Here is a 25,487-nt window from a genome sequence, read left to right as displayed (position 1 = left end):
TCTCTTCGATTAGAAGAAAAGTTAGAATACGCTTCTCTTCATTCTTACTGTATAAATCTTTTTTTCCTCGAGTGGAGGAGGACGTTGTATATTTGGATTTCGAAATTCGTATTCTATAGTGTCCAAAAAAAGTCTTCTTCCTTTCTATTTATTTATTTATTTATTTATAACCAAAGAAATCGACAAGATCCCGTAGAAATAATTATATATTTCTCGAAAGAAATCCTCTTCTTATATCGGAAGAATTTGAGATTTAATACCAGCCCAGTAATTGTGCAATAGGATCTTTATTCCTGGTCTAAGGAAATATAAGACTGGTTTAAGATTTCTATTGGATGAATCATCGAATAGATTTAGTTTTAAATCTGTTTGTTGGTCCAGAGAAGGGCCTAAAATCGGCGATACCCGGAACATAGAAAGTTTGGTCGGTGACGTGCATTCGAGGAAAGAGAGGGTCGCGTAGGAATTTTTTGATCGCGCTCGAAACGTAAATTAATTTCCTCTTTCTTGAAACAAACTCCTCCTTCATCATTTAACCGATATATATAATACGTTAAAAATTGTTGGATACGATTTAAACAAGAAATATTTATTAAAAATTATATATTTCAGACCGAGACAAAATTTTTAATCAAATATAATAATTCTATTATCTGTATGTTTAATTTCGACAATTTGTCGTCTCTTGTTTAATCTATGTATTAAAATAATTTTCTATCGATATATCAAATTGGACGAAAAGGAAAAGAAATTAAATAAATTCACTCAATCTTGATAGTTGATATGTAGAGACAAAATTTTCGAATATAATAATTTTACGTACGTTTAATTTCGACAATTTTTTGTCTCTTGTTTATTCTGTGTATTAAAATAATTTTCTATCGATATATCAAATTGGACGAAAAGAAAAAGAAATTAAATAAATTCACTCGATCTTGATAGTTGATAGTAGAGACAAAATTTTTAATCGAATATAATAATTTTACGTACGTTTAATTTCGACAATTTGTCGTCTCTTGTTTATTCTATGTATTAAAATAATTTTCTATCGATATATCAAATTGGATGGCACGAAGAGAAGGAAAAGAAATTAAATAAATTCACTCGATTTTGATAGTTGATAGTAGAGACAAAATTTTTAATCGAATATAATAATTTTACGTACGTTTAATTTCGACAATTTCTCGTCTCTTATTTATTCTATGTATTAAAATAATTTTCTATCGATATATTGGATGAAATTGGATGAAAAGGAAAAAAAATTAAATAAATTTACTCGATCTTGATAGTTGATACGCAGAGACAAAATTTTTAATTGAATATAATAATTTTATGTATATTTAATTTCGACAATCTATCATGTCTTGTTTAATCTATATATTAAAATAATTTTCTATCGATATATCAAATTGGAAAAGAAAAGGAAGAGAAATTAAATAAATTCACTCGATCTTGATAGTTGATACGCAGAGACAAAATTTTTAATCGAATATAATAATTGTATATATGTTTAATTTCGACAATTTGTCGTCTCTTGTTTAATCTATGCATTAAAATAATTTTCTATCGATATATCAAATTGGACGAAAAGAAATTAAATAAATTCACTCGATAGTTGATACGTAATGAAACGATAAAGTTATTCATTTATTTATCTTGGCGGCTTCACCGCACTTCAACGTGTTTTTCGATCGTGTAATAATCGTGAAACAGCGTTACCGATCTGATTGCAATCGGAGTTTTCCGTTCCAAAGGTAAATTCAATTATCTGATGAAATTCTTGGTAGAAAAAGAGAGAAAGAACAAAAAAGAAGAAGTGGAGGAGGAGGAGGAAGAACACAATTGGTTACGCCGCAATATCTGTATATTTCCCTTTGCGTATATTTTCCACTTGATAAATCAAATTTACACAATTGAAGAATCCGTTGAATGATTTATAAATTAGTTCGAAATCCATCATAATATGTCGGAATGCGGAGTTGCGAGTAGAATGAAAACGTTGTCCCCGAACTCGTTCTCCTCGATTGTAATAAATAACACGATTGAACGTGATGCAATCCCTAGGTTAAGCTCTATCATTTATAGTCACGTTTCTTTTGCCGTTGCAGCAAATATTTCCGATTCTGGATTATGTCGACTGTGAATTTTGTAATCTATATTTTATACATATATGTATATCGAAACATTTATTTTTGTGTGCCTGAGCAGTGATAAGTAGTTGAATAAAATGATCCAAATTTACTTGCTCCTCAGGTATCGAGAAATTATTTATCTTTGTACGATATTAATAGCTGTGAGAATAATATTTTATTTCATATATATGTATAGAAGAAAATTTGAAGGATCGAATAGGAAAGAAATTAGAAGGAAAGATCGTTTCTATTTCAATCTTTCCATCTTTAATGCGCTGGATTGTTTCCCCTCCAAGTTGAAACTGACTACACGGGGATTCCTCGATAATTCTTTCTTATTTTATATGAATCACGTTTCTTACGTTCTAACAGATGTGTTCATTCCTTGCGATCAATTGAATCTGGAATAGCGATCGATTAATATATACAATGGTGCAAGAATAACTCGTGTGAATCAGAGACAAGTCTTTATCCGATGATTAATTCATTCATCGATGCACCGTATTCGTTCGGGTTCAACTTTTATCATTTTTCCAAAAACAGATTTGTTTATAATCTCTTTAAATTTCTTTTCTTCGCTTATCTTATCATCCTTTTATTTTCATCCTTTTATTTTTGTGTATTTTTTTTTATTTCCTTCCCCCTTTTATTCTCTTCTTTAAATATTTTATTTATGGAACGAACATTTCATTCGAGGATTCATACGAAGCTGTATACAGATTTTTATTACGCGTTGTTCGTAATTTTCTTTTTCTTTTTCTTTTCTTTTTTTTTTTGTTCTTCATCTTTATTTCTTCAGTGCGAATGAAAATGAAAATTTTGATATATTATTAAAATGAAGCGAATTTTAAATAATCCGACAATGGCTTGTGCGTTCCATTTCTATTTTTTCTTTCCCTTTTCGTCGAAGAGGTGGTAAGTAAAGAAACAACTCGAAGAGATTCATGCGAGCGAGACACGGTAAACAGGACGACTTATCCAAAAATTTCTGGAAATATCCGTCTGAATTTAAAACAAAATCCCCGAAGAAAAAGTACGCTTTGTGCTGGCCACATGACTAAAAATTGATCAACAGAACAGAAATACAGGGACGATGAACATAGTTGAAAAATCTCTTAAAATTTAAATTTAATCGATAAATTTTCCAAAAGAGGTAAATCGGCTTAAAAATTAATCATTTCGATGTAAAATTAATTTTCACTAAATTTACGAGATATTGTGCAGAATCAAATTAAAAAATAGAAAAAATTTAATTTTTTCTTCCTTTAGATCGATCAATCAATCCAAAAGAAAAATGCTAAATCAAAATTCTAGAAATAAATTCTTTTGTTTTTTTTTTTTAAATAAAAAGATTGTTCTCTATAGAAGACACGTACGAAAGATGACGTAATTTTACGTCATCCGCGAAAATCGATCGAATTCGACTCGTCACTGTTATTACGTAGATAGAGTGATTCATTCATCGTGTAAACGCTGTTCAAATCTTGGCTTTTTTCTCTCGATTATATTGCATAGAACACGTTGGTTCGAGTGCATCACTGTTACAGAGAGAAAAAAAGAAAAAGAAATATATAATCACATCTGACGTGATCCAATAAAATATTGAGCGGGTTTCCACGATTAGATTCGATTTTCAATTCCAATTGGTGGAATTCCAATGGTGGAATATTTTTTAATAATTTTACAAAATTCCCGCGGGGACAAACTTTACAGGAGATAAAGATTTAATCGCGATGATTGCATTTAGTAACGAATTATGTGTTTCGTGATTCACTTTAGATTAGATAAATATACGCGTTAAGTAATTGAATTAAAATTATAAAAGAAGAATACATCATCTTTCGATAAATATTTCACGCGATTAAATTATTTAATAAAAAAAAACTGCAATAAAAATAAATAACTTTACGAATGGATATGTAAATATTCTCCGTTTATTATATTGATTATACCAATAAAAACGCGAATATTTAACGATAATTGAAATACGAATTCGAACGAAGATTATAAGATACGATTATTTTTACCAACTTTTTTCTCGCAATCCCATTTCTTCTTCAATTTTTAAGATATTTGCAAAAAGTGACCGCTATTGTCGCAGTTTAAAATTTTAAAATTTTATTCCTACGTGATAACATCTGTGATAATGTTTGTGTGCACAAGACGTCACGCTTATTACGCGATGCTTCAATTATTTTTCATCGATATATGACGTGTATCGCGTTACGCGTTCAATTTTTAAGGCAAATGCATTATATCGTTTATTTTCATAGAAATATGCTACGCGTAATTTTCGATCGTTTTAATAATTATCAAAAATTGTATCAAATAAATAAATAAATTTTAAATTTGGACGGGGTAGGAATCGTGTTTTGGATAAAATATTTTTATTAGATTGTTGAATTATATAGAAAAAGAATTTTATAGATGGACACGTTAGCCAAATTTTAAGAATCAATTACCACGAGACTTGCATTCGAGGCGACAAATATAACATATTTCCTTTGGTTCTTCTTAATGCCACAAGAGATACAACACTTTTCTGGCAAAATACATTAATTTAAATTTTCATTAAATTCCTTGGGAATTGAAAATTGGTTGGAAGTTTAGAATATTTTGCAAGCTTGTTGGACTCGAAATGGATTCGAAAGAAACTGAGAATATAAATTTAAGAGAATAAAAATTTTACACGATTTTGCGCGATGTCTTTTTTCTTTTTTTTTTTTCTTTTTCTTTTTTTTTTCTTACCGAACAATCTAATAACTTTATGTATAATTTAGAATATTTAAAATTAAAATTTATGATTTACGACAAAATTATTATAATGACGCATTAGAATAAAAATGAAAATAGTTGAGTAATTATAAAAAGAATCACGCGATGAGGTCTTTTAAAACTTTTCAAAGATCGTGCAAATATCCGTTTGATTATTTAAAAATTTTTCTTTTCCTTATCCTATCTTAATAAATTTGCGGATATTGTTTAATTTTACCATAATTTGACATAAGGGGAATTTTATAGGAAAGATACGAAATGATAAAACGCGTGTGTCATTCAACATTTTCAGATCGTCTTATGTGACATTTGCAATTTTATCAAATATATCTATCCGCACTCGTTTCTGAGAAGTGCATAATTGAATAAAATGCGTTACTACGTTGAATAAAATGAAACGTAATATAATTTCCCCCGTTGATCGAAAAACGATGAAAACTAAAACTTCGACGCTGTGCAAATAAATTCAACGCTTCCAACAATTCGCGCAATACTTTTTCTTGTACTTTCGTGTAATATAGAATAATGTGATAAGATAGTGGAAGGGGGAAATAATAATATTAAATTCTCGAACATGTTCAATGTAACGTAACCATTTGATGTAATCCATATTTTGGATAATCTATTCATGATCTTTAACATCAATTAAAGTATTACTTATTTAAATTTTTGAAATAAAAAAAATTACTCGCGCGTACATACAACATCGGGTAAATATTGTGATAATTTTTCAATTTGAAATTCTGAACGGGAATTTTTTTCCTATCCTCGCTGTTAAGTGATTCAATAATATTAATGAGATATTGGAGCTTGCACAACAATTTTTTCCACTTATTAACAAATTTTCCATGTGTAATAATGGTTATAATGAAAAAAAATAATATAAAATATAAAAATATATATAATAAACGCGTGAGAAAGGGAAAAATTTTTATTAAAAATGAGGTCATAATAAATAAATAATGATAATTTTCGCATCCATATTTTATATGGATTCGACACCTTATGTCTCCACGTTATTTTCCTTTTTTTATTCTCCCTATCTCCACGTCACAAAGATGAACAGATCTGATAATTGAATTACGTGCGTAGATAACATATTCTATACGTGAGTGAAATCAAAAATTATTTAATCACGTATCTGTTAATGATAATATCGAAAAGAAAAGGAAAAATCGATAAATGATCGAATTCCAAGCACAACTCGTTCGAATTTCGCGTTAAGCTAAAGTCGTGGAATAATTCATTTAACGAGGGATGTAAGATACATACGAATGTAAAAAGAAACAATATTGAATAGAGATTTTCTTCACAAATCTGGATCATAGTCGGATTACGTCGGATACTTTTTTGCATTGGATTGGCTAGACTGTTGCATCACAAGACGGTTTAAAAATAAAAGAAAAAGAAATCGTGACATCCAATTTACATGTGAAACGTACAAGATATGAATATCTTTGTATGCATACAAATTGGAAGGGAAACCTTACGGGATGAAATTCTCGACGATTAATTTCCATGACACGATCCAGATCTGGTGTAAGATTTCATATTTAATCTCGTTTCCTTTATTTTTCTTGGATGAACTATGCGAGCTCGAGGTTTTATTTTTGTACAATTTGCGAATAATTTTGGATTAAATGATTAAAAATATCTTATAACGTATTCGTATGTATGCGTTTACACGCATAATATTACATAAGTTTTTCTCGTTTTTTTCGAAGTAAAAATAGATAATGCTCGTGATGGGTGATAATTTTATCGTCACGACTCTCGTGCATCGTTTATTCCTTCGTTAAGTTGGAATAAATTTATATATATTAGAGAATTACATGTAATAGTTGATAGATGAAATTAATTGAAAAATATATTGGAATAATTTATAAATCAAACGGTGTAATAAAATTTCCAATTGTTCAAAAGCAACGCTAATCTAATTCTTGTTAAATTAAACCGAGGAGATACAAGAGAGATAAATTACGTGCCTTCGAAACGAGATTCCATTGATCCAACTCTATTGAGCCATCGAATTCGGCACTCTTAAGCGTTTTGATGAAATTTGAAGTCGAATCAAGTTGGAACAATGAGCAAATGATGCTCATCGTCGAAACTGTTTCATTTCCTTCCAACATTTTATCTTCTACAAAATTAAGACTCAATTGCGTCCTGTGTACATCCTAGAAACAATTGGAGAGATGTAAAAATAGTAAGATTGAATCATTAATAATATTTGAGGTTAGGATTATATGAAAATATCTACTAAGATAGCTAAATAAATTTTTATTCAAACAATTTTTACAAATAATTAAACGAAGTAACTTTATTCGAAATTTTTAATTTAGTTACTTTATCAAAGAATTAATTCTGGTTAAGAGTGTTGCACTTGTATATATATCATTCTCGAAGGTTCACTCAAGAGAATTAAGTGCTCTTCAAGAATCCTGATAAATTTTACGCTATCTTATGTCCTATTGAGGAGCAATTATCTTCTTCTGATCGATTGGCTCCTCCTTTTTCCAGTTTTTGTCCTTTAAATAACACTTTGTATCCTTTTCATGGTGATTCATAGTTGAGAGGAAATAAAGGTGAATGGTAGATGATCGTGAAATAATTGTGGATAATCGCCTTAAATCTATTAGACTTTTACAGAAAATTCTGCAAAAATAAAAGATTATATATTAATATTGTGTAGATTTGTTTAGAAATTCGAAAATTTGAAAATTTTTAAGTAGAATCATTGAAGAATGATGATAAAATGTTTGTTTGCTGATAAAATTGATAAAGTTATAAATAATATTAATATTATTAATATAATACATTGAGATTTCTATCTACAGAAGATTCCAGATTACCTCTTTTTTTCTATATTATTTTTATTTTTATTTTCTTTTTACAAACAAATATTTATATTTCAAATATTTGTTATTTGTCACGTTATGTATATTGAAAGGACTTAAAGAATTCCAGATAATGAAACATTAAAATTAAAATTTAAGAAAGTACATATATTTGAAATATTTTTCCATTAATTTAATTTTAAATTATCAATAATAATCGATAATAATCAAATCAGTCGTATAATATTTTATTATTTGTACAATATTTTGATTTGTTTGATGAAAGATTAAGGAGAAATAAAAAATACATACACGATACACGATAGACAAATCGATAAAATAAGTCGTACGTATATGAATAATCGGGTAAATAGTAATAAACCATTATAAGAACAGTTTAAACAAATAAATGCTCCCGTTCGACGACATTTAATATTTAATCGCGAATTAACGTATCTTACCTCGCGTGATATATTTCATATATCAAGATCTATGCGCAATATGTGCAATATTGTAAGTTTTCGAGATAATCACAATCAATATTGAAAGAGGATAAATAAACGTTGACCGAAAGGAAGGAAGATAAATATAGATGGAACAATTTTTTTTCTTTTAAATTCGCGAAAATTTGCGTGGCCAACACAACGAAATTAAAGAACTTTCGACAAAAATATAAAACGAAGGGATAAGAAATCATCAGAAGAAAAATTTACAAATTTACTTTTGAATTTTATCGATTTTTTTTGAAGACGTTGATTTTCGAACAAGAAGTAAAATCCATTTTACTCGTTAAAATAAAGAAATTAAACGTTAGCAAGAAGTTGTTCTTAGATCGAGACATTAAAGAGTCTTTCTAATTCAATTGCAATTAAGAGAGGAAATTTCAATCAGGAATTAATTTTCAAAGTTTCTCGATGAAAGGAGAATAAATAAACTCGTTTCAACATATTCTTCCAATTTGGAGGAGATAAAAGACAAATCGAAACTCGTTTTAAATTATTTCGTAAAACATCGTTTTAATTATCGTATAAATTAATTGCTTTCTATGAAAAAGCTATAAAAATGTAATAATAAAATATCGTTTTCTAATATTATTGAACGATTTATTTTATTAATGGATTGATAAGTGATTAGTATATTTATCTAAATTGTACACAAAACGAAGAGAACTTTTCCAAAAAAAAAAAAAAAAAGAAAAAGATATATAGAAATGAAACCACTTTTAAAACGATATATAAAAAGATAAATCTTCTAAATCTTGAATTGATTGAAAAATCCACCCTCTGCGCGTATATGAAATAATTCGTTCGAAGGATAATCTTAATCAAAGTCAGATTTACGCATAGTAGGCTTAAATTTCACTTTCAAAAATGGATCTAAGTCGACCAAAATATCGATTAAACGAGTGACAAATCGCTCACGTGTCCGTACACACACACACACGCAACATTTTTATCACTCGACATTTTATTAACGAGCTTTCAATAATATTTTTATTTATTACACGCGTATGCAAATTTTTCTTTTTACACTATTCTTCTGCTTTTTGTACCCTATCCCCTCCCCTAATAACGAGATGAACGCTTGAACAACTACTTAAATCGATTCGGATCGTTGGACAAATCAGTCTCGACCGATTCTTCCAACATGAGGCAACCAGCGCGGGATTGTTAAAAAAAAAAAAAAAAAAAAATTCTACAATACAATTCGATTCGATGAAGAACATCATATGAAAATTATTGCGCATCCTTCGTGATCGAAAAAAATGTATCCGTACAGTTAAGTAATAAGGATGATGAAAATTTTTTGGAATCTCGAGTAAGACAACGATACGAAAAAAAAAAAAAGGTTAAATCAAAATAAAATATTTTATTTTTCGTAAAATAATTTTTTACATTCTGCATGCAGAGTAGATTAAATTTTTTTAATACAGATACACGCACACACGTTTGGCTAATCGTAGCTCTCCCGAATTAAGTAGCATCTCCATCGCTTTTCTCTTTTGTAAGTATTTTTTTTTTTAAGCTTTTTAAGTAGAGAAAATAACGAAGAAAAATATAATCCTCTTTGCTCTTCTCATTCAAGGGTAGTTTTTTTCGATAGCTTTAATCGTTTCCAGCGATTTTCGTCTCTTTGATTTTTTATTAATCAATTTATCGATCAATTATCAATTCATCGAATTTATCTCGACTCTATTCACTTCTTATTTCCTCATTTTATAATTAATTAATAACAATTTGTAAATGGAATGTGAAGACGAATTATTGCAATTCGTTTAATTTCTTCCAATCATTATTCATCGTCTAAATTTTTCGAATATCGATCTTAGGTGTAGATGTTGTAATTCGTTTAAATGAAAATACAATTTTGAAAACGAAATGGCAGAAAGAAAAGAAAAGAAAAGAAAAGAAAATGGCATTCATACACGCCTTGACACGAGACTCTTTTCTAGAACACGGCCAATCGATGAACTATAGCATCGAGGGTTTCGTACTTACGGTATAAATTATTCGTGGTTATATAAAATAATAAAGTGCCTTTACACACTTGTATCCTGGATTAACAGTTAGAACGAAATGTTCCAAAGTTAAGTTAAACCCGGCCTGTGAGATGGAGTGAAATTTTTTCACGTGGAAAAGTGGAAGAGAAAAAATTCAAAATCCGTTCGGCAATCTGAAAAGTTGAATAGGTGATAAAATAATCCTGTGAGTTCGATGTAATTGTGATAGAAATTAACGATGAGATTAACTGAAAACTTGGTCTTATGCAACCTTGTGTGAAGTATCGATGTCGCTAAAGATCGATGTCGCTAAAGATCGAAATATCGGTTCTGAAGTCAAAAAGAAAAAATTGGTGTACGAAAGTATCGAATTTTGTTTGTTATTTGTTAATAAAAAATTAAAGATATTAAAGCGAAGCGTGACATCACCATTTCCATCTCGTTTCATTTCGATACAAACTTATTGCTTGTGAATTGAAATTTCTCTGTGCCAATTTCTATGATTATTTTGATCTTTAGATTTTGGTGTCAATTAGCTTGATAAAATTATTCCGAGAGATTTTAGTCATAATTTCCAAGTCAATTAAAATAAAAAATAAATTAAATTTATCCTTCGATAAAAGAATAATTGGACGAGATTTAAATTAATTATTTTTATTATTTCAGTACAACACGTTGAGATCAGAGAGGAGAAGATGGAAAGGATGAACGCATCGATTAACTCAGGAAACGATGAAAAGGGCGAAGAACGATCCATCGAAGGATTTCTGGCGGACTCTGTGATATTCGTGACCGGGGCAACCGGTTATTTAGGGAAAGCTATCGTGGAAAAGTTGCTGCACTCTTGTTCCCGTATCTCGACAATCTACATCCTCATCCGATCCAAGAACAACGTATCCATCGAACAACGGTTCAAACACCTTTTGGAAAATTGCGTAAATATCGTGTCGAATGTTAAATTAAATTTGTAATATCGAAATGAAACAAGAGATAAGATTCAATAGTAAAAATTGCATTCGAGTATGTTTTTCGAATCTCGCGAGAAAAAAACTGGAAATCGTAGAATAAAATTTATGGAGATACGAAACAAGTATTGTAAAGAGAGTAAATAAAAAATTATATATTTTCGTGTAAAATAATCAATTTCCAGTAACGCTGATATGCTTTTCAGTTGTTCGATGAAATACGAAAAAAGAATCCAGAAATTTTAAACAAGATCCATCTGATAAAAGGGGACATAACTCTGCCAGACTTAGGCCTATCCTCGAGCGATAAAAATTTATTAATAGAAAGAGTGAACATAGTTTTCCACGTAGCGGCTACAGTGAAATTCAACGAACCGTTAAAAAAGGCCATCCAAACGAATACGGAGAGCCCTTTGTACATTTTAGAATTATGCAAATCTATGAAAAATCTAATAAGTTGTGTTTACATTAGCACAGCTTACAGTAATCCAAATATATCGATAATCGATGAAACGATATACGAGTAAGTGTAAATATTCCGATGTTATTCTAAATAATTTGTTGATTAAATACATCTTTTTGTTTTTAATCATATTAATATATGGATAATATATTTCAGCATAAATATAAAACCTTCTACGATCATAGATATGTGCAATGGGCTAAACGATGAGCTATTGAGTGTACTGGAATCTAAGATTTTAGAGACTTTTCCAAACACGTATACGTTTACGAAAAATCTGGCGGAAAAGATTATAATGATCAATGGTACAGGTTTACCGATCGCGATAGTTAGGCCAAGTATAATTTTTTCTGCGGTTAAACATCCGTTTCCTGGCTGGATAGACGATTCGATTCAAGGAATTACAGGTAGTTTGATAAGATAGATTTTTGACTTATTGTAATATTATTTTATCTTTATTCATCCCATTAAGATATTTTTAATAAAATCTCTTGGAATTATGAGTATATGTTTGAATTGATTTGATATTACTTAGATTTGACTATTGGTGCGTGCAGAGGTATCATTAGAGTGATCAATGGGAATAAGAATAATAAGGCAAACATAGTGCCTATTGATTATGTGACCGATACAATAATATGCGTTGCGTGGTATACAACGATCCAATGTGATAATACTATTAAAATTTATAATTGCACGAATAATGGGAATTTTCTTACGTAAATATTTTCATTATACTTGTAGATAAATATTGGAATATTTCATAAAATGTTAGAACATTTAACTTATTGAAACGATACATAATATTTTGCGAGATATTTCATAATGCTGTATAAAATCTATTTTTAATTTTATTTATATTCAAAATTCTATAAATATAAATATTTTTCGAATTTTTTAGATGGGATAAATATACTACAAGTATAATAAAATTTTCGAGAAAATTATTATTCAAAACTATGATATGGTATCCCAATCTTATAGTAGTTAATAACAGATATATTTTCAAGATCTTAATATTCTTTTTGCATACACTTCCTGCATTTGTCTATGATATTTTTGCAAAACTTTTAGGTAATAAAATCAGGTAAGTATTCAATTGCTTTTGAAACAATGAATAATTGAATAATTTTTGTATAATAATCTATTGTAAAAATTATATTTTAGAATAATGAAATACGTAATGCACATGAATAGTAAACTACATGTGTTAAAATATTTCCTTCTCACTGACTTGAAATTTCAAAATGATAATATGATTGAACTTCAGAAAAATGTAAAAACATTGAAAGACTGTGATAATTTCATCATTGATATACAAAATTTAGATTGGGATAAATATATAGAAAAATGTATATTAATATTAAACACGCATAAATATATGTCTGTATCTAAAAATTCTTTAACTCGAAGTCGATTAGTGACGTAAGTAAAATAATATTGATATATTTATTTCGTTTATATCATAAATATCATAAATATAAATAAATATTTTTTAAAATCTTTGTTACATATATTGATGCAAAATTTTTTTTTGAATAAAATTATTTGTTTTATGTTTAATTGTTTTATAACGATAAATTTCTTCTCAATTTTTAAAGTCATCGATAATTTTTCATATTAATATTTATTTTTTATAATATTAAATTGGAGTAAATATCAAAAAAAAATTCAACGATTTATAATATTTTTTAAATAATCTTGAATCATTTTTTTAAAAAAAAAAGAGTTTAAAAATTTGAAAATTGAATATGCATTCCTTTTTCTGCAAAATCTTTTTATTTTATGATAAATGTTCAATTTATAATTAAACGTTCAATATCATAATTTTAATTAATTTTAAATTATTTTCGAATAAAATTTGATAAAATAAAGAAAAGCTTTTTGTATTAGTAAAAGTAACGAAAATATTAAAAAATGTATGATAAATAAAATAGATTCTATATTTCAAAATAATAAAAATTATATTTTCATTTATTTCAGATTATACTGGATAAAACAAATAACGGAATTATCACTTATAACTCTTTTATTCATATTTGTATTATATATTTCATAATTTTAACATTAAAGTTTTTCAATTAAAAATTTAAATTAAAAACAAAAAATAAAAATGAAATTTTATGGAAAGGAAAATTGTTAACTACATATATATTATAATGTTGTATATAGATATTATTAAATTATAATTATCAGATATTATTAATTATATAAGATTTGTAAAATATTAATATTATATTTGTTAACATTATATATTAACCTTATAAAAAAAGATTTATCATATTTTATTCTAAATATAATTTTTTTACCAATTATATTTTAAAGATATTTTTTAATTAAATGCAAATATATTTCTTATATAACATAAAAAAAACATTTTTATCACCATTTGATAACTTTGATAACTGTAAAACGAATGATAATAATGATTGTAGATTGCAAAAAATCTAATTTATATAATCCGATGTTTAGAAAAAACAAAAATTGGATGAATAAATCATATTTGATTCAGTTTTTTTTTGTTTATAATGATTGTAATATAATGACAAGTACAAAAAATTATTGTCTCAGATTCAAATTTCCCGGTATTATATATGCTGTAGACGTATATTTTTTTGCAAATACGAATATTTTTAAATTATAAAAATCTTTATAAGAATTTTTAATTTTATTAATATAAAAAATATATAGATTAAAATATTCAAATAATAAGTATATAAATAATAAATTAATAAAAATAATAAATATATAATCTTTTCACTATTAGATACTTATATATTAAATCTATATTTTATCTTGTCTATGGTTATTTACTATACATCGAAGTTTTTACCGGTTAAAATCAGCTGTAAACAGTGTTACATGAATTCTTACAGCAGTTTTAGCAATGTTAATCGCATGCAGAATCTTTATCAATATAATGAGCACATGGAAATTACTCCAGCGTCGATGTTACGATCTTCTATCATATAAATATTCTTTACTGGTGATATTAACGGCATTCACTTGTATATTTATTGGTATTGTTCATTTCGGAGAGGTTAGAGAACGTATTATCATCTCTATTGTTTTTATGCTAAATCTACTTTATTAATTGTTATTATTCAATATATATTTTGTTAAATGGTTAATCCTTTTAAAAGAATTTGAATTTTAAAATTTATCTTCAAAATTATTAAGTTAGTATTTAGTTTTTAGTGTTTAGTATTTAATATTTAGTATTTTAAATTTTAATTTAAATTTTAAACTTTCATTATAAATTATAATTTTTAATATTTTAATTTTTCAAATTTCAAATTTTTATTTTAATTAATAAATACAAATATTTCAGATGTGGATAACTTGGAGCAAAGAAAAATACGAAGCAGTATTTTATTCTTTTAATGATAATATATTAGGTATCTCTTTTCAAAAAAAACTATGTCAACATGTTCCAATAGATGTTGTGTATACATGGGTCAATGGCTCTGATCCAGTTTTTTTAAAAAGTTTGAAAGAACATGTTCCTATTACTGATATTAATACAGCTGCTTCCAGATTTAATGATAAAGATGAATTAAGATATTCATTACGTTCATTGGAAAAATATGCACCTTGGGTAAGACATGTGTATATTGTTACAAATGGTCAAATACCAAGTTGGTTAGATATGGATAATCCTAAAGTTACACTTGTTACTCATGAAGATATATTTATAAATAAAAGTGATCTTCCAACATTTTCTAGTCCAGCTATTGAAAGTAATATTCATAGGTAATAATCAAATTCATCTATTTTATAATAAATAATGATTTATTATTATGAATTGGTTATAATGTGTTTAATATGATTTTTATTTTCACAGAATTCCTGGTATTTCAGATAAATTTTTATATTTTAATGATGATGTTATGTTAGGGGCAGAAGTGTGGCCAGAAGATTTTATTACCCAAGCAAATGGTCAAAAAATATATCTTGCATGGTGGGTTCCTGATTGTTCGGATGTTTGTCCTTGGGCTTGGGTGGGTGATGGATCATGTGATCCTGCTTGTAATACAACATTATGTGAATTTGATGGTAGCATTCATTGTTTACATTTGTTTTTAAATAATAATTATATCAGTTATTAATCTAAAAAATTAGTCTAAAAAATAGAATAGTATAAATATATATGTATATATACACATATATATTTACACATTCATATTTGTATATATATCTAATTCAATTTTTTAAATTTTTTTTTAAAGGAGGAGATTGTGATAGCACACCAGTTCCTACTGACAGTGAAACTCTTGAAGAAGAAGGAGATTATTCGCACAAACTTTTACAAGATTCATTAGATGATAATAACTATGGTTTTAAATTCCTAAATTTATTAAGAAACAAAAATATAAGTACTATGTGGAATGATACAGAAACATTTATTCAACAGCCATCATCATTAAATATGACTACAAATTTAAAGTTAAATATAAATAAATCTCATAATTTTAAAAATAATTATATAAATTCCATTGAGAAATATTTTAATGAACAATTGATTCAAAATGATCAAATTATATCTACTCAGAAATCAATGCTATCAAAAATTATTAATAAAGTAAAATTTCAAACATCAAATATAACTAAAAGACATTTACTACTGAAGCATTATTTAAATGATGATATCATAAATTTGCCACAAGTTAATAGTACCATAAAAATCAATCATAAATTACATCATTCTGATCAATGGAAACTTAGAACGAGACAACTTGATACATATGCTGAATCTTTGCTATATGTGAATAGAATATATAATATGGCATATGGATTCGAACGTAGAAGAGTACCCGCTCATATGCCTCATCTGATAGATAAATGGATTGTTGCTGATATGCAAAAGAAATTCAAACACGAATTTAAAAGAACATCTAACCATAAAGTTAGAAGCTCGGAGGACATGCAATTTGCTTTTTCCTATTTTTATTTTTTAATGAGTGAAAAACGGAATGTACCAATTGAAGAAATATTTGATACGTTTGACACCGATAAATCAGGGTAGTTATACTATTATAAAATAGTAATAATAGAGAGAGAAAGAGAGCAAAAAAATAATAAAAATATTATTCAAAATAGTAATTTTGTGCGGTTTTCGTGATTTATTATTTTCAGCACTTGGTCAGACAGAGAAATTAGGACTCTTCTATCTAGACTTTATCCACTCCCTCTTGATTATAGTTTAGTTATTGATTTTGAAAATGCAATAACAAATTGTTCAAATCATATGAAAATTACTAAAATACTAAATGTACCACCAGGAGAAAGATATTTGGATTCATCACTTGTAAATAAATTTTTTTGTTAATTATAAATTAATTATGATATTTAAAATATAAAGAAAAATTATTTATTTATAATAATATTTTATAATGTTTTTATAGCCAATTGTAACTAAGGAATTGATAGCAAAATGCGAATTAGTTTCAAGAAAAGTTAAAGCCAAATTTGGCGAGGAAAAACTTTATCAACATGAGATAATTAAAGCAGGAAAAAATGAAATATTTGAAATGTTAACGAGCAACGTATCTTTAACAGTACAACTTTTGGACGAGATACGTAGGGATCCCAAGTAAGTAATTTCATTAATTACAGATTTAATAATAGATATTATCAAATAATATTATTAAATTTTAGAAAATTTATTTGTCTAAATGATGATATGGATCCTCTTCGACATGCTGAAAATGAAATAGTTCGAGCATTATTGAACGATTTTTATCGCTCTCTTTATCCATTACGTAGTACTTTTGAATTACCGTTACAATATCGAAATCTTTTTACTCATCGACATAAACTCCTTGAATGGAGAGCTAATCGAACAAGGACTAGAAATTTATTGTTATGTCTTATTCTTTTATTGCTTATTACGACGTTCTATCACTTTTTTTATCATCAAGTACGAAGATTATTCAGAATACGAGCTCTGCCCATTTTACTCGTTTAAAATTAAGACAAATTCAAAAATGAGAAAAACGATTTAAAAATCATATCAATATATCAATATCTTCTAAATTTTTTTATTGAACATGGAATTGTGCATATTTATATAGGTAATTTTTTCATAAAATTTATACTATTTTAACAAATAATTTTTATATTTTATTACGTATTTTATTCATCAATCCATCCACAATTTAAAATATTTAACATGACAAAATGGAAATTGTTTATTTTAGAAAATTTATTTAAAAAATATAATTGATTAAGAATTTATATATTATATATTTTATAAGATAAAATGATATATGAACAAATAAATATTTAAATATCATTTTTAAATTAAATAATTTCTGTGTATATATGTGTGTGTGTGTGTGTGTATATATATATATATATATACATACATATAAAATATTAGACAAAAGAGTACTATGTATATATTATATTTTGCTCTTTTCTTTTAACTTTCATACAATAAGCTTTATAATTCAAACTAATTATTAATTATTAATTATAAATATTTGTTGAAAATAAATTAATTAATATTTTTTTGTATAAAATAAAGAATTGCATCGATTACATTAAAATGCATTAAAATTAATAATATCAAATTATGCATATGCAAATTTTGTATGAAATATTTTTTTTAAAAAAGTAATTCTCGAATTACTTTATATCTTATCGTATACTACATATCGATGAAATAATGAATATTATCATTTTCAAAATTTGTATTTATTTTATTTTTAAAATAAAATCTGTAAATAACATAATTTAAATAAAATTTTATTTTGTATTGCTTAAACATTATTTACATGCATTTTTAGAAAAATTATTCGTTAATTTTTCTAAAATACAATTTTTCTATAATTGCAATATTTTTTATCTTGTGATACGAAAAATTTGTTCAAAATATATCATATCAATTCAATTGTATTTTAATAATTAATTTAAAACTAAAAAAATTCGTGAAAAAATATAAAATTTCGAATTATATTTATCATTTTAATATTAATATCATCAATGCTAAAGAAAATATAAAATTTAAATGAGCAATATTATAATAAAAAAAATATTATACAATTGCATATTTGTTCTATATATATGTAAAATTAAATGATTTTTACATAAGTACATTTTGTATTATTAATGGTTGTTAATATTATAATTGTAAAAACTGAAATTATGTTTCAATATAATGATAAATTAAACAAAATAATATAAAAAATGTAAAATAGACATATTTCTTATTTTTCTATATTTTTCTACTTATAATTACTTTTCTAACATTCAATATTTATTGATAAAAAAATGAATATATAACAATACTCATTTAAAATAAAATATCTTTTAATCCAATAATTATTAAAATTAAAATATAAACTAATTTTTATTTTAAGTAAAGTTGCTTTTAAAATAAGATGTGTGTATAATTATTAGATTGTGCTCTATGTTTAATATTTAAAAACTTCTGCAAATTCATATTAATTATATCATATTGCATTTTGTTACGAGTCCGACGTCTGTTGCCTATCTAAAGGAGGACAATTCATATGCCGAAGATTTCGCGGGCCAACCATACCTTCCTGTACTTTTGCGCATTCACTCAACCATATTGCAACGCTAGCTACTTCTTCAGCTGATAACCGAGGTCCAATACCTGATATTAAATTATAATAGGTATCTTATAAAAATTTATAATAACAATTATAATTGTGTAAAAAATGTTTTAATTTATAAACAATCATAAAGTATCATAAATTATTTCAATTATTTTATAATTAAAAAAAATAACGATTCCATTTATAATTAATGATTTTTAATTGTCTCACCAGGAACATTAGGGTAATACTTGAGTATTTTTGGATCTAAAGCCTTGTTTTTTTTCCTTTTTTCGCTTGCATTTCTATCTTCTGTATTTCGTATACTATGTTTCTTACTATAACTCTCTTCTGATGTACTGCTATTAGTCGCGTTCTTCGCTGATATATTTTCATATTTATTTAATTTCTGTTCATCATTAAAATCTACTTTTTTGCTTGATTCAGTATCATTAACAAAAGTCTCAGATTCCATTTTCAATAGTTTCTTACTATATAAATCTTGTTTCACTTCATCTTCAATTGTTTTTTTGTAATTAATATAATTGTCGCTCAATTGTGGTGTTATGTCCGCTGTAAAAAAAATTTTTTCTAAATTAAGTGAAAAATATAAAAAATAAGATTATTAGAAAAATTTACTTCTTGAAGAATCAATATCTTCTCTTGATACTAATTCCAAATCTAAATTCACATCAGCTTCAGTATCTTGGCTCGTAACTGAACAAGCACGATCTAAAAAAAATTTTTCCTTGTTTTTTTCTTGAATTCCAAAATATTCAGAATCCCATATAATAAATTCTGTTGGATCTTCATCGGCAGGATCTCTTTCAGTTCCATCACAACGAAGTCCCGCTAGATATCTAGAAAATGTATAAGTATTAATATTATTAATTATAAATTTATGTAATAAAATATATATGAAATAATATTAAATATTATAAATATTAACATGTTATATATTGTATAAATTTATTATGTACCCATATATTTCCAAAAAAAATGTAACGGGAACCATAGCAGATCCACCTTCAGGTTCATGAGTGAACAGTTCACAAATCATAAGCATTGTTTCAAAGAGACTTGAACTTAAAAGTCCAACGGCGATTGCCAAAAATTTTTTTACTTGGCATTTTCGTCGAAATTTTCCTATCATCAAAATCAAATTTAAATCTCGACGATCCAAGCATAAGCAGTCCCATCGTCTTAAAATCGTTTCCACGGGTAAAAATTTATTATAATCTGTTCGAAAAATATTATTTTGAAAATACAATTTTTTAAAAAAAAAAAAAAGATATTTATTCGCATAATTTAAAAATGTTTCATTCATTTACATTTTATTTCTATTTATTAAAAATTATTTAAATATTTAATGTACAGCATAGAATGTCTTCGAATATTATTACGAAAATAATCGATAAAAAGTAATATATGTCGCTATAATGTAATGTAATATTTATATTCAAATGATTATTACCTCCAAATTGTCGAAGTAAAATTCTCAGGAAACCGAGAGTCAAACCGGAAGCTGTATTCGGTGGTGGATATTCCAATCTCAATTTTGTAGGTGGTTCTTCTCCATCGGCCAATGCTCGAAAATACGAACTGGACCATAAAAGTAAATCGTACGGTTGAGTTCGAATAGCCGCCTTACAAAATTCCTTTAAAATTAGTGGCAAATTAGGTGGTACAATAACTTCATGTTCTGAAATTGATTGTTCTGCAAGGGACATTTCTCAAGTTTTAACAAATATCGATCTATTAAGAACAAAAACTTTGAAAAGAAACAAATTGAAGTTCTCAAAATATTACAGTACGAAGCGAGCCTAAGACTAACTTGGATAACGTAGTAGTATACAGTAGTACACCGTGTCAACTATACTGTTTGTTACCTGTTCGCGAATTTGTCGTCTAGGAAACAATATCGATGGAAAATGATCAATTTCTAATAAAAATAATATTTCTTTCTTTCATCGATATTCATTCTATTTTAAAGTATAAATATATTATTGTTATTCTTTTTATAATTTAAAAATTTATAAATGTAATTTAGAAATATTATAACAAATTATTATAATTATATTTTTTTTTTAATAATTACATTAATATTATTTAATTTCATGCAAAATATTAAAAATATAAAAATAAAAAATGAATAAAAATATTTACAAATATACATTTTAAAATATATTATTAAAAAAAAATTATCATTTCAAATATACGAATTTTATTTCGAAACTTTTCATTAAGTAAAAAAAGCATAATATATATCATTAATATAATTTCTATCAATAAATATGTTTGAAAATACGCAATATTTGTTTAAAATATATTTGAATATTCCCTCTCATAATATAACGTATTCGACAAATACTTATAGATGGCGTTATTTATAGCGTAGTTTTGGAGGGATAACACGATCCACTATGGCGGTGATTGATGTTATGCGTTTGTGATCATCACGGTAAAGATCGGATTTAATACACGAATACTCAATTAAATCAAGCACATATTTAAATATATGTCAAATTATATAAAACTTTACTTGTACACGTAAAAAGTACGTCACAAAAATAATCAAAATGTCAAAACCTGACGAAAATGCAGACACAGGAGATACGGGAGACAATTCAAATGGATCTTCGGCCGAAACCACGTCGTCTCGAGGTGGTGATTTTGAAACAAAACTAGAAACTGATCGAAGTAAACGATTTGATTATTTACTAAAACAGACTGAAATATTTTCCCATTTTATGACAAATAATCAGAAAGATAAGGCTGGGAGTCCATTAAAAGTTAAAGCTGGCAGACCTAGAAAACAGCCAGAAAATCAAGCGAAAACTGATTCCGGTGATCATAGACACCGTAAGACAGAACAAGAAGAAGATGAAGAATTATTGGCTGAAAGTAATGCTAGTGTTGCGCCAACGACGCGTTTCGAATCTTCGCCACATTACATCAAATCCGGTGAGTTACGAGATTATCAAATAAGAGGTTTGAATTGGATGATATCATTATACGAGCATGGTATCAATGGAATTTTGGCTGATGAAATGGGTCTTGGTAAGACTCTCCAAACTATTTCACTGCTAGGATACATGAAACATTTTAGAAATATTCCTGGCCCACATATAGTCATTGTTCCTAAATCTACTTTGGCAAATTGGATGAATGAATTTAAAAAATGGTGTCCAAGTTTAAGAGCAGTGTGTCTTATTGGAGATGCAGAGACTCGAAATACTTTCATTAGAGAAGTTATGATGCCTGGAGAATGGGATGTTTGTGTAACATCTTATGAAATGGTTATAAAAGAAAAATCAGTGTTCAAGAAGTTCAATTGGCGTTATATGGTAATTGATGAAGCTCATAGAATAAAAAATGAAAAATCAAAATTATCAGAAATCTTAAGAGAGTTTAAAACAGCCAATCGTCTTCTATTAACAGGAACACCTTTACAAAATAATCTTCATGAACTATGGTCCTTGCTCAATTTTTTATTACCAGATGTATTTAATAGTTCAGATGATTTTGATTCGTGGTTTAATACTAATAGCTTCTTAGGTGATAATTCTTTAGTTGAGAGATTACATGCTGTTCTTCGACCATTCCTTTTAAGACGTTTGAAATCTGAAGTAGAGAAAGGACTCAAACCTAAAAAAGAAATTAAAGTATACATTGGTCTTAGTAAAATGCAAAGAGAATGGTATACTAAGGTACTTATGAAAGATATAGATATAGTGAATGGTGCAGGGAAGATTGAAAAAATGAGATTACAGAATATTTTAATGCAGCTACGCAAATGTTGTAATCATCCATATTTATTTGATGGTGCAGAACCTGGACCTCCTTATACAACTGATGAACATCTCGTTTATAATTGTGGTAAAATGGTAATCTTGGATAAATTATTGCCAAAATTACAACAACAAGAATCACGAGTTCTCATATTTAGTCAAATGACCAGAATGTTAGATATTTTAGAAGATTATTGTCACTGGAGAGGTTTTCAATATTGTCGTTTAGATGGTAATACAGCACATGAAGATAGACAACGTCAAATTAACGAATATAACGCACCGGGAAGCGAGAAATTCATTTTTATGCTATCAACTCGTGCCGGTGGTTTAGGTATTAATTTAGCAACGGCAGATGTAGTTATTATTTATGATTCTGATTGGAATCCACAAATGGATCTACAAGCGATGGATCGAGCTCATCGCATAGGTCAACAAAAACAAGTTCGTGTATTTAGGTTTATTACAGAAAACACTGTAGAAGAAAAGATAGTGGAACGTGCGGAAGTTAAATTACGTTTAGATAAGTTAGTTATTCAACAAGGACGATTAGTGGATGCGAAGCAAACAGCGTTGAATAAAGATGAAATGTTAAATATGATCAGGCATGGCGCAAACGAAGTATTTGCATCTAAAGACAGTGCTATTACAGACGAAGATATAGATACCATTCTTCAAAAAGGTGAAGCTAGAACCGAGGAGATGAAACAGAAATTAGAAAGTTTGGGTGAATCTTCTTTACGTAACTTTACTGTAGATGCACCCACGGATTCTGTCTATCAATTTGAAGGTGAGGATTATCGTGAAAAACAAAAAATTCTTGGTATAGGGAATTGGATAGAACCGCCGAAACGTGAGCGTAAAGCCAATTACGCAGTTGATGCATATTTCAGAGAAGCTCTTAGAGTTTCAGAACCAAAAGCTCCAAAAGCACCTAGACCCCCAAAACAACCAATTGTTCAAGATTTCCAGTTTTTCCCGCCACGATTATTCGAATTACTTGATCAGGAGATATATTACTTTCGACAAACAGTTGGATATAAAGTTCCAAAGAATCCAGAACTTGGATCGGATGCTGCCAGAATTCAAAAGGAAGAGCAACGTAAAATAGACGAAGCTCAACCTTTAACCGACGATGAAGTTGCAGAAAAAGAAAAATTATTGACTCAAGGATTTACGAATTGGACAAAAAGAGACTTTAATCAATTCATAAAAGCCAATGAAAAATATGGTCGAGATGATATCGAGAATATAGCTAAAGAAGTAGAAGGAAAAACTCCCGAAGAAGTCATGGAATACTCAGCTGTTTTTTGGGAACGTTGTCATGAATTACAAGATATAGACAGAGTAATGGCTCAAATTGAAAGAGGAGAAGCAAAAATACAGAGACGAGCCGGAATCAAAAAAGCTTTGGATGCCAAAATGGCAAGGTACCGTGCTCCTTTTCATCAATTGAGGATAGCATATGGAACAAACAAAGGTAAGAATTATACCGAGGAAGAAGATCGATTTCTCGTGTGTATGTTACACAAGCTCGGCTTTGACAAAGAGAACGTATACGAGGAGCTTCGTGCCACAGTCAGATCGGCGCCACAATTTCGTTTTGATTGGTTTGTGAAATCGCGCACAGCTTTAGAACTACAACGGCGATGCAATACATTGATCACGTTGATCGAACGTGAAAATCAAGAATTGGAGGAACGAGAGAGACAAGAAAGGAGGAAAAAAGGTGGCAATATTGGAGCAAAACCTGCGTCGAAACGAAAACAGGAAAATTTGCCAGCACCACAAGATAAACCACGGAAAAAGAAAAAATAAAAAGAAGAAATACGCTTCATTTTAAAGAGCACGAACTTGACCTGTAATAATTTTTCCATCGTTCAGTCTTCTTCAAGATATTAACGATTTATCATCGTTTTAAATTCAAAGGAACTTGTAAAAGCAATTTCATTCTTGTTCATCCTGCAATCTACATTTCAATATAGTTTGGCATACTTTTTTTTTTAAATGATAAAAATTATAAAGAATCATCTTTAAAAATCATGAAGAAAACTAGTTAACAATAGAACAATGTATCTAATATTAACAAACAGGTTGACAGCAATATTCGAAATGGTTTTGCATGTGTAACCTTGGCACGATAACTTTTTATATTTATACGTATCAAGTGATTTCAATTCACCTCATGAATATTAAAGTCAAGTTATAGTTATTTGACATTGATGAAGAAAAGTGAGACTTTTTTTTATACATATATATATATACTTAATTATCACGAAAACGTTACACACACCACCATCTATGTATTACACAAAACCACATACGTACCTTGATTTAATTTTACATAAATAATTGTAATGCAATATTACGTGAACGATTTTATTTATTTGCTATGATTTTAAAAGGCATTGTAATTCGTTTTACGAATAAAATATATGCCGCATCATATAAACGTTCAA

The 25,487-nt window shown here is 27.4% G+C and overlaps 4 protein-coding genes across 11 annotated transcripts in view; 3 read left to right on the top strand and 1 right to left on the bottom strand.

The window, feature by feature from the left end:
• LOC100578814 (putative fatty acyl-CoA reductase CG5065) overlaps window positions 1-13,760 on the top strand; it is a 36,434-nt gene extending 22,674 nt beyond the window's left edge. The window contains exons 1-10 of one of the 6 annotated variants that reach the window (XM_016915449.2): window positions 9,426-9,592; window positions 9,678-9,748; window positions 10,197-10,449; window positions 10,911-11,179; window positions 11,416-11,732; window positions 11,829-12,079; window positions 12,208-12,391; window positions 12,574-12,759; window positions 12,840-13,097; window positions 13,656-13,760. In XM_016915449.2, the coding sequence (XP_016770938.2) occupies window positions 10,940-11,179; window positions 11,416-11,732; window positions 11,829-12,079; window positions 12,208-12,391; window positions 12,574-12,759; window positions 12,840-13,097; window positions 13,656-13,731 (1,512 nt within the window). In that variant the 5' untranslated portion in view covers window positions 9,426-9,592; window positions 9,678-9,748; window positions 10,197-10,449; window positions 10,911-10,939 and the 3' untranslated portion in view covers window positions 13,732-13,760. The other 5 variants (XM_026444291.1, XM_006565207.3, XM_006565208.3 and 2 more) reach the window with 5 other exon arrangements.
• Window positions 13,761-14,476: 716 nt separating this feature from the next.
• On the top strand, window positions 14,477-17,760 carry LOC552725 (N-acetylglucosamine-1-phosphotransferase subunits alpha/beta). 2 transcript variants are annotated; one of them, XM_006565204.3, is made up of 7 exons: window positions 14,477-14,712; window positions 15,004-15,425; window positions 15,517-15,728; window positions 15,902-16,694; window positions 16,809-16,980; window positions 17,078-17,269; window positions 17,331-17,525. In XM_006565204.3, the coding sequence occupies exons 1-6, from the start codon at window positions 14,560-14,562 to the stop codon at window positions 17,267-17,269; spliced, it is 1,944 nt and encodes a 647-aa protein (XP_006565267.1). In that variant the 5' UTR covers window positions 14,477-14,559; the 3' UTR covers window positions 17,331-17,525. The 2 variants fall into 2 exon arrangements, with proteins under 2 accessions (XP_006565267.1, XP_625103.3); XM_625100.6 differs by having other exon boundaries at window positions 14,478-14,712; window positions 17,078-17,265; window positions 17,331-17,760.
• A 1,106-nt stretch (window positions 17,761-18,866) lies between these two features.
• Window positions 18,867-21,129, bottom strand: LOC725157. 2 transcript variants are annotated; one of them, XM_016915452.2, is made up of 5 exons: window positions 20,712-21,129; window positions 20,218-20,476; window positions 19,877-20,097; window positions 19,469-19,828; window positions 18,867-19,296 (listed from the first exon to the last, which is right to left on the bottom strand). In XM_016915452.2, the coding sequence occupies exons 1-5, from the start codon at window positions 20,965-20,967 to the stop codon at window positions 19,145-19,147; spliced, it is 1,248 nt and encodes a 415-aa protein (XP_016770941.1). In that variant the 5' UTR covers window positions 20,968-21,129; the 3' UTR covers window positions 18,867-19,144. The 2 variants fall into 2 exon arrangements, with proteins under 2 accessions (XP_016770941.1, XP_001121035.2); XM_001121035.5 differs by having other exon boundaries at window positions 19,469-19,810; window positions 20,712-21,126.
• Window positions 21,130-21,638: 509 nt separating this feature from the next.
• On the top strand, window positions 21,639-25,487 carry LOC412742 (chromatin-remodeling complex ATPase chain Iswi). The gene has a single exon (XM_006565203.3). The coding sequence runs from the start codon at window positions 21,817-21,819 to the stop codon at window positions 24,844-24,846; it is 3,030 nt and encodes a 1,009-aa protein (XP_006565266.1). The 5' UTR covers window positions 21,639-21,816; the 3' UTR covers window positions 24,847-25,487.

Source organism: Apis mellifera, linkage group LG12 (genome assembly GCF_003254395.2).
Source record: "Apis mellifera strain DH4 linkage group LG12, Amel_HAv3.1, whole genome shotgun sequence".
Classification (NCBI taxonomy): domain Eukaryota; kingdom Metazoa; phylum Arthropoda; class Insecta; order Hymenoptera; family Apidae; genus Apis; species Apis mellifera.
This window is presented reverse-complemented; position numbering and strand designations above follow the sequence as displayed.

What these genes read in the sequence shown, in the direction of transcription:
- LOC552725 (XM_625100.6), top strand. Translation starts at nt 14,560, where the DNA reads ATGTTAATCGCATGCAGAATCTTTATCAATATAATGAGCACATGGAAA. An exon ending in TTTGACACCGATAAATCAGG is followed by an intron (nt 16,695 to 16,808) that starts GTAGTTATACTA and finishes TATTATTTTCAG; the next exon opens with CACTTGGTCAGACAGAGAAA. An exon ending in GATATTTGGATTCATCACTT is followed by an intron (nt 16,981 to 17,077) that starts GTAAATAAATTT and finishes ATGTTTTTATAG; the next exon opens with CCAATTGTAACTAAGGAATT.
- LOC725157 (XM_016915452.2), bottom strand. Translation starts at nt 20,967, where the DNA reads ATGTCCCTTGCAGAACAATCAATTTCAGAACATGAAGTTATTGTACCA. An exon ending in TTTTTTTTGGAAATATATGG is followed by an intron (nt 20,098 to 20,217) that starts GTACATAATAAA and finishes TACATTTTCTAG; the next exon opens with ATATCTAGCGGGACTTCGTT. An exon ending in AGATATTGATTCTTCAAGAA is followed by an intron (nt 19,829 to 19,876) that starts GTAAATTTTTCT and finishes CACTTAATTTAG; the next exon opens with AAAAAATTTTTTTTACAGCG.
- LOC412742 (XM_006565203.3), top strand. Translation starts at nt 21,817, where the DNA reads ATGTCAAAACCTGACGAAAATGCAGACACAGGAGATACGGGAGACAAT.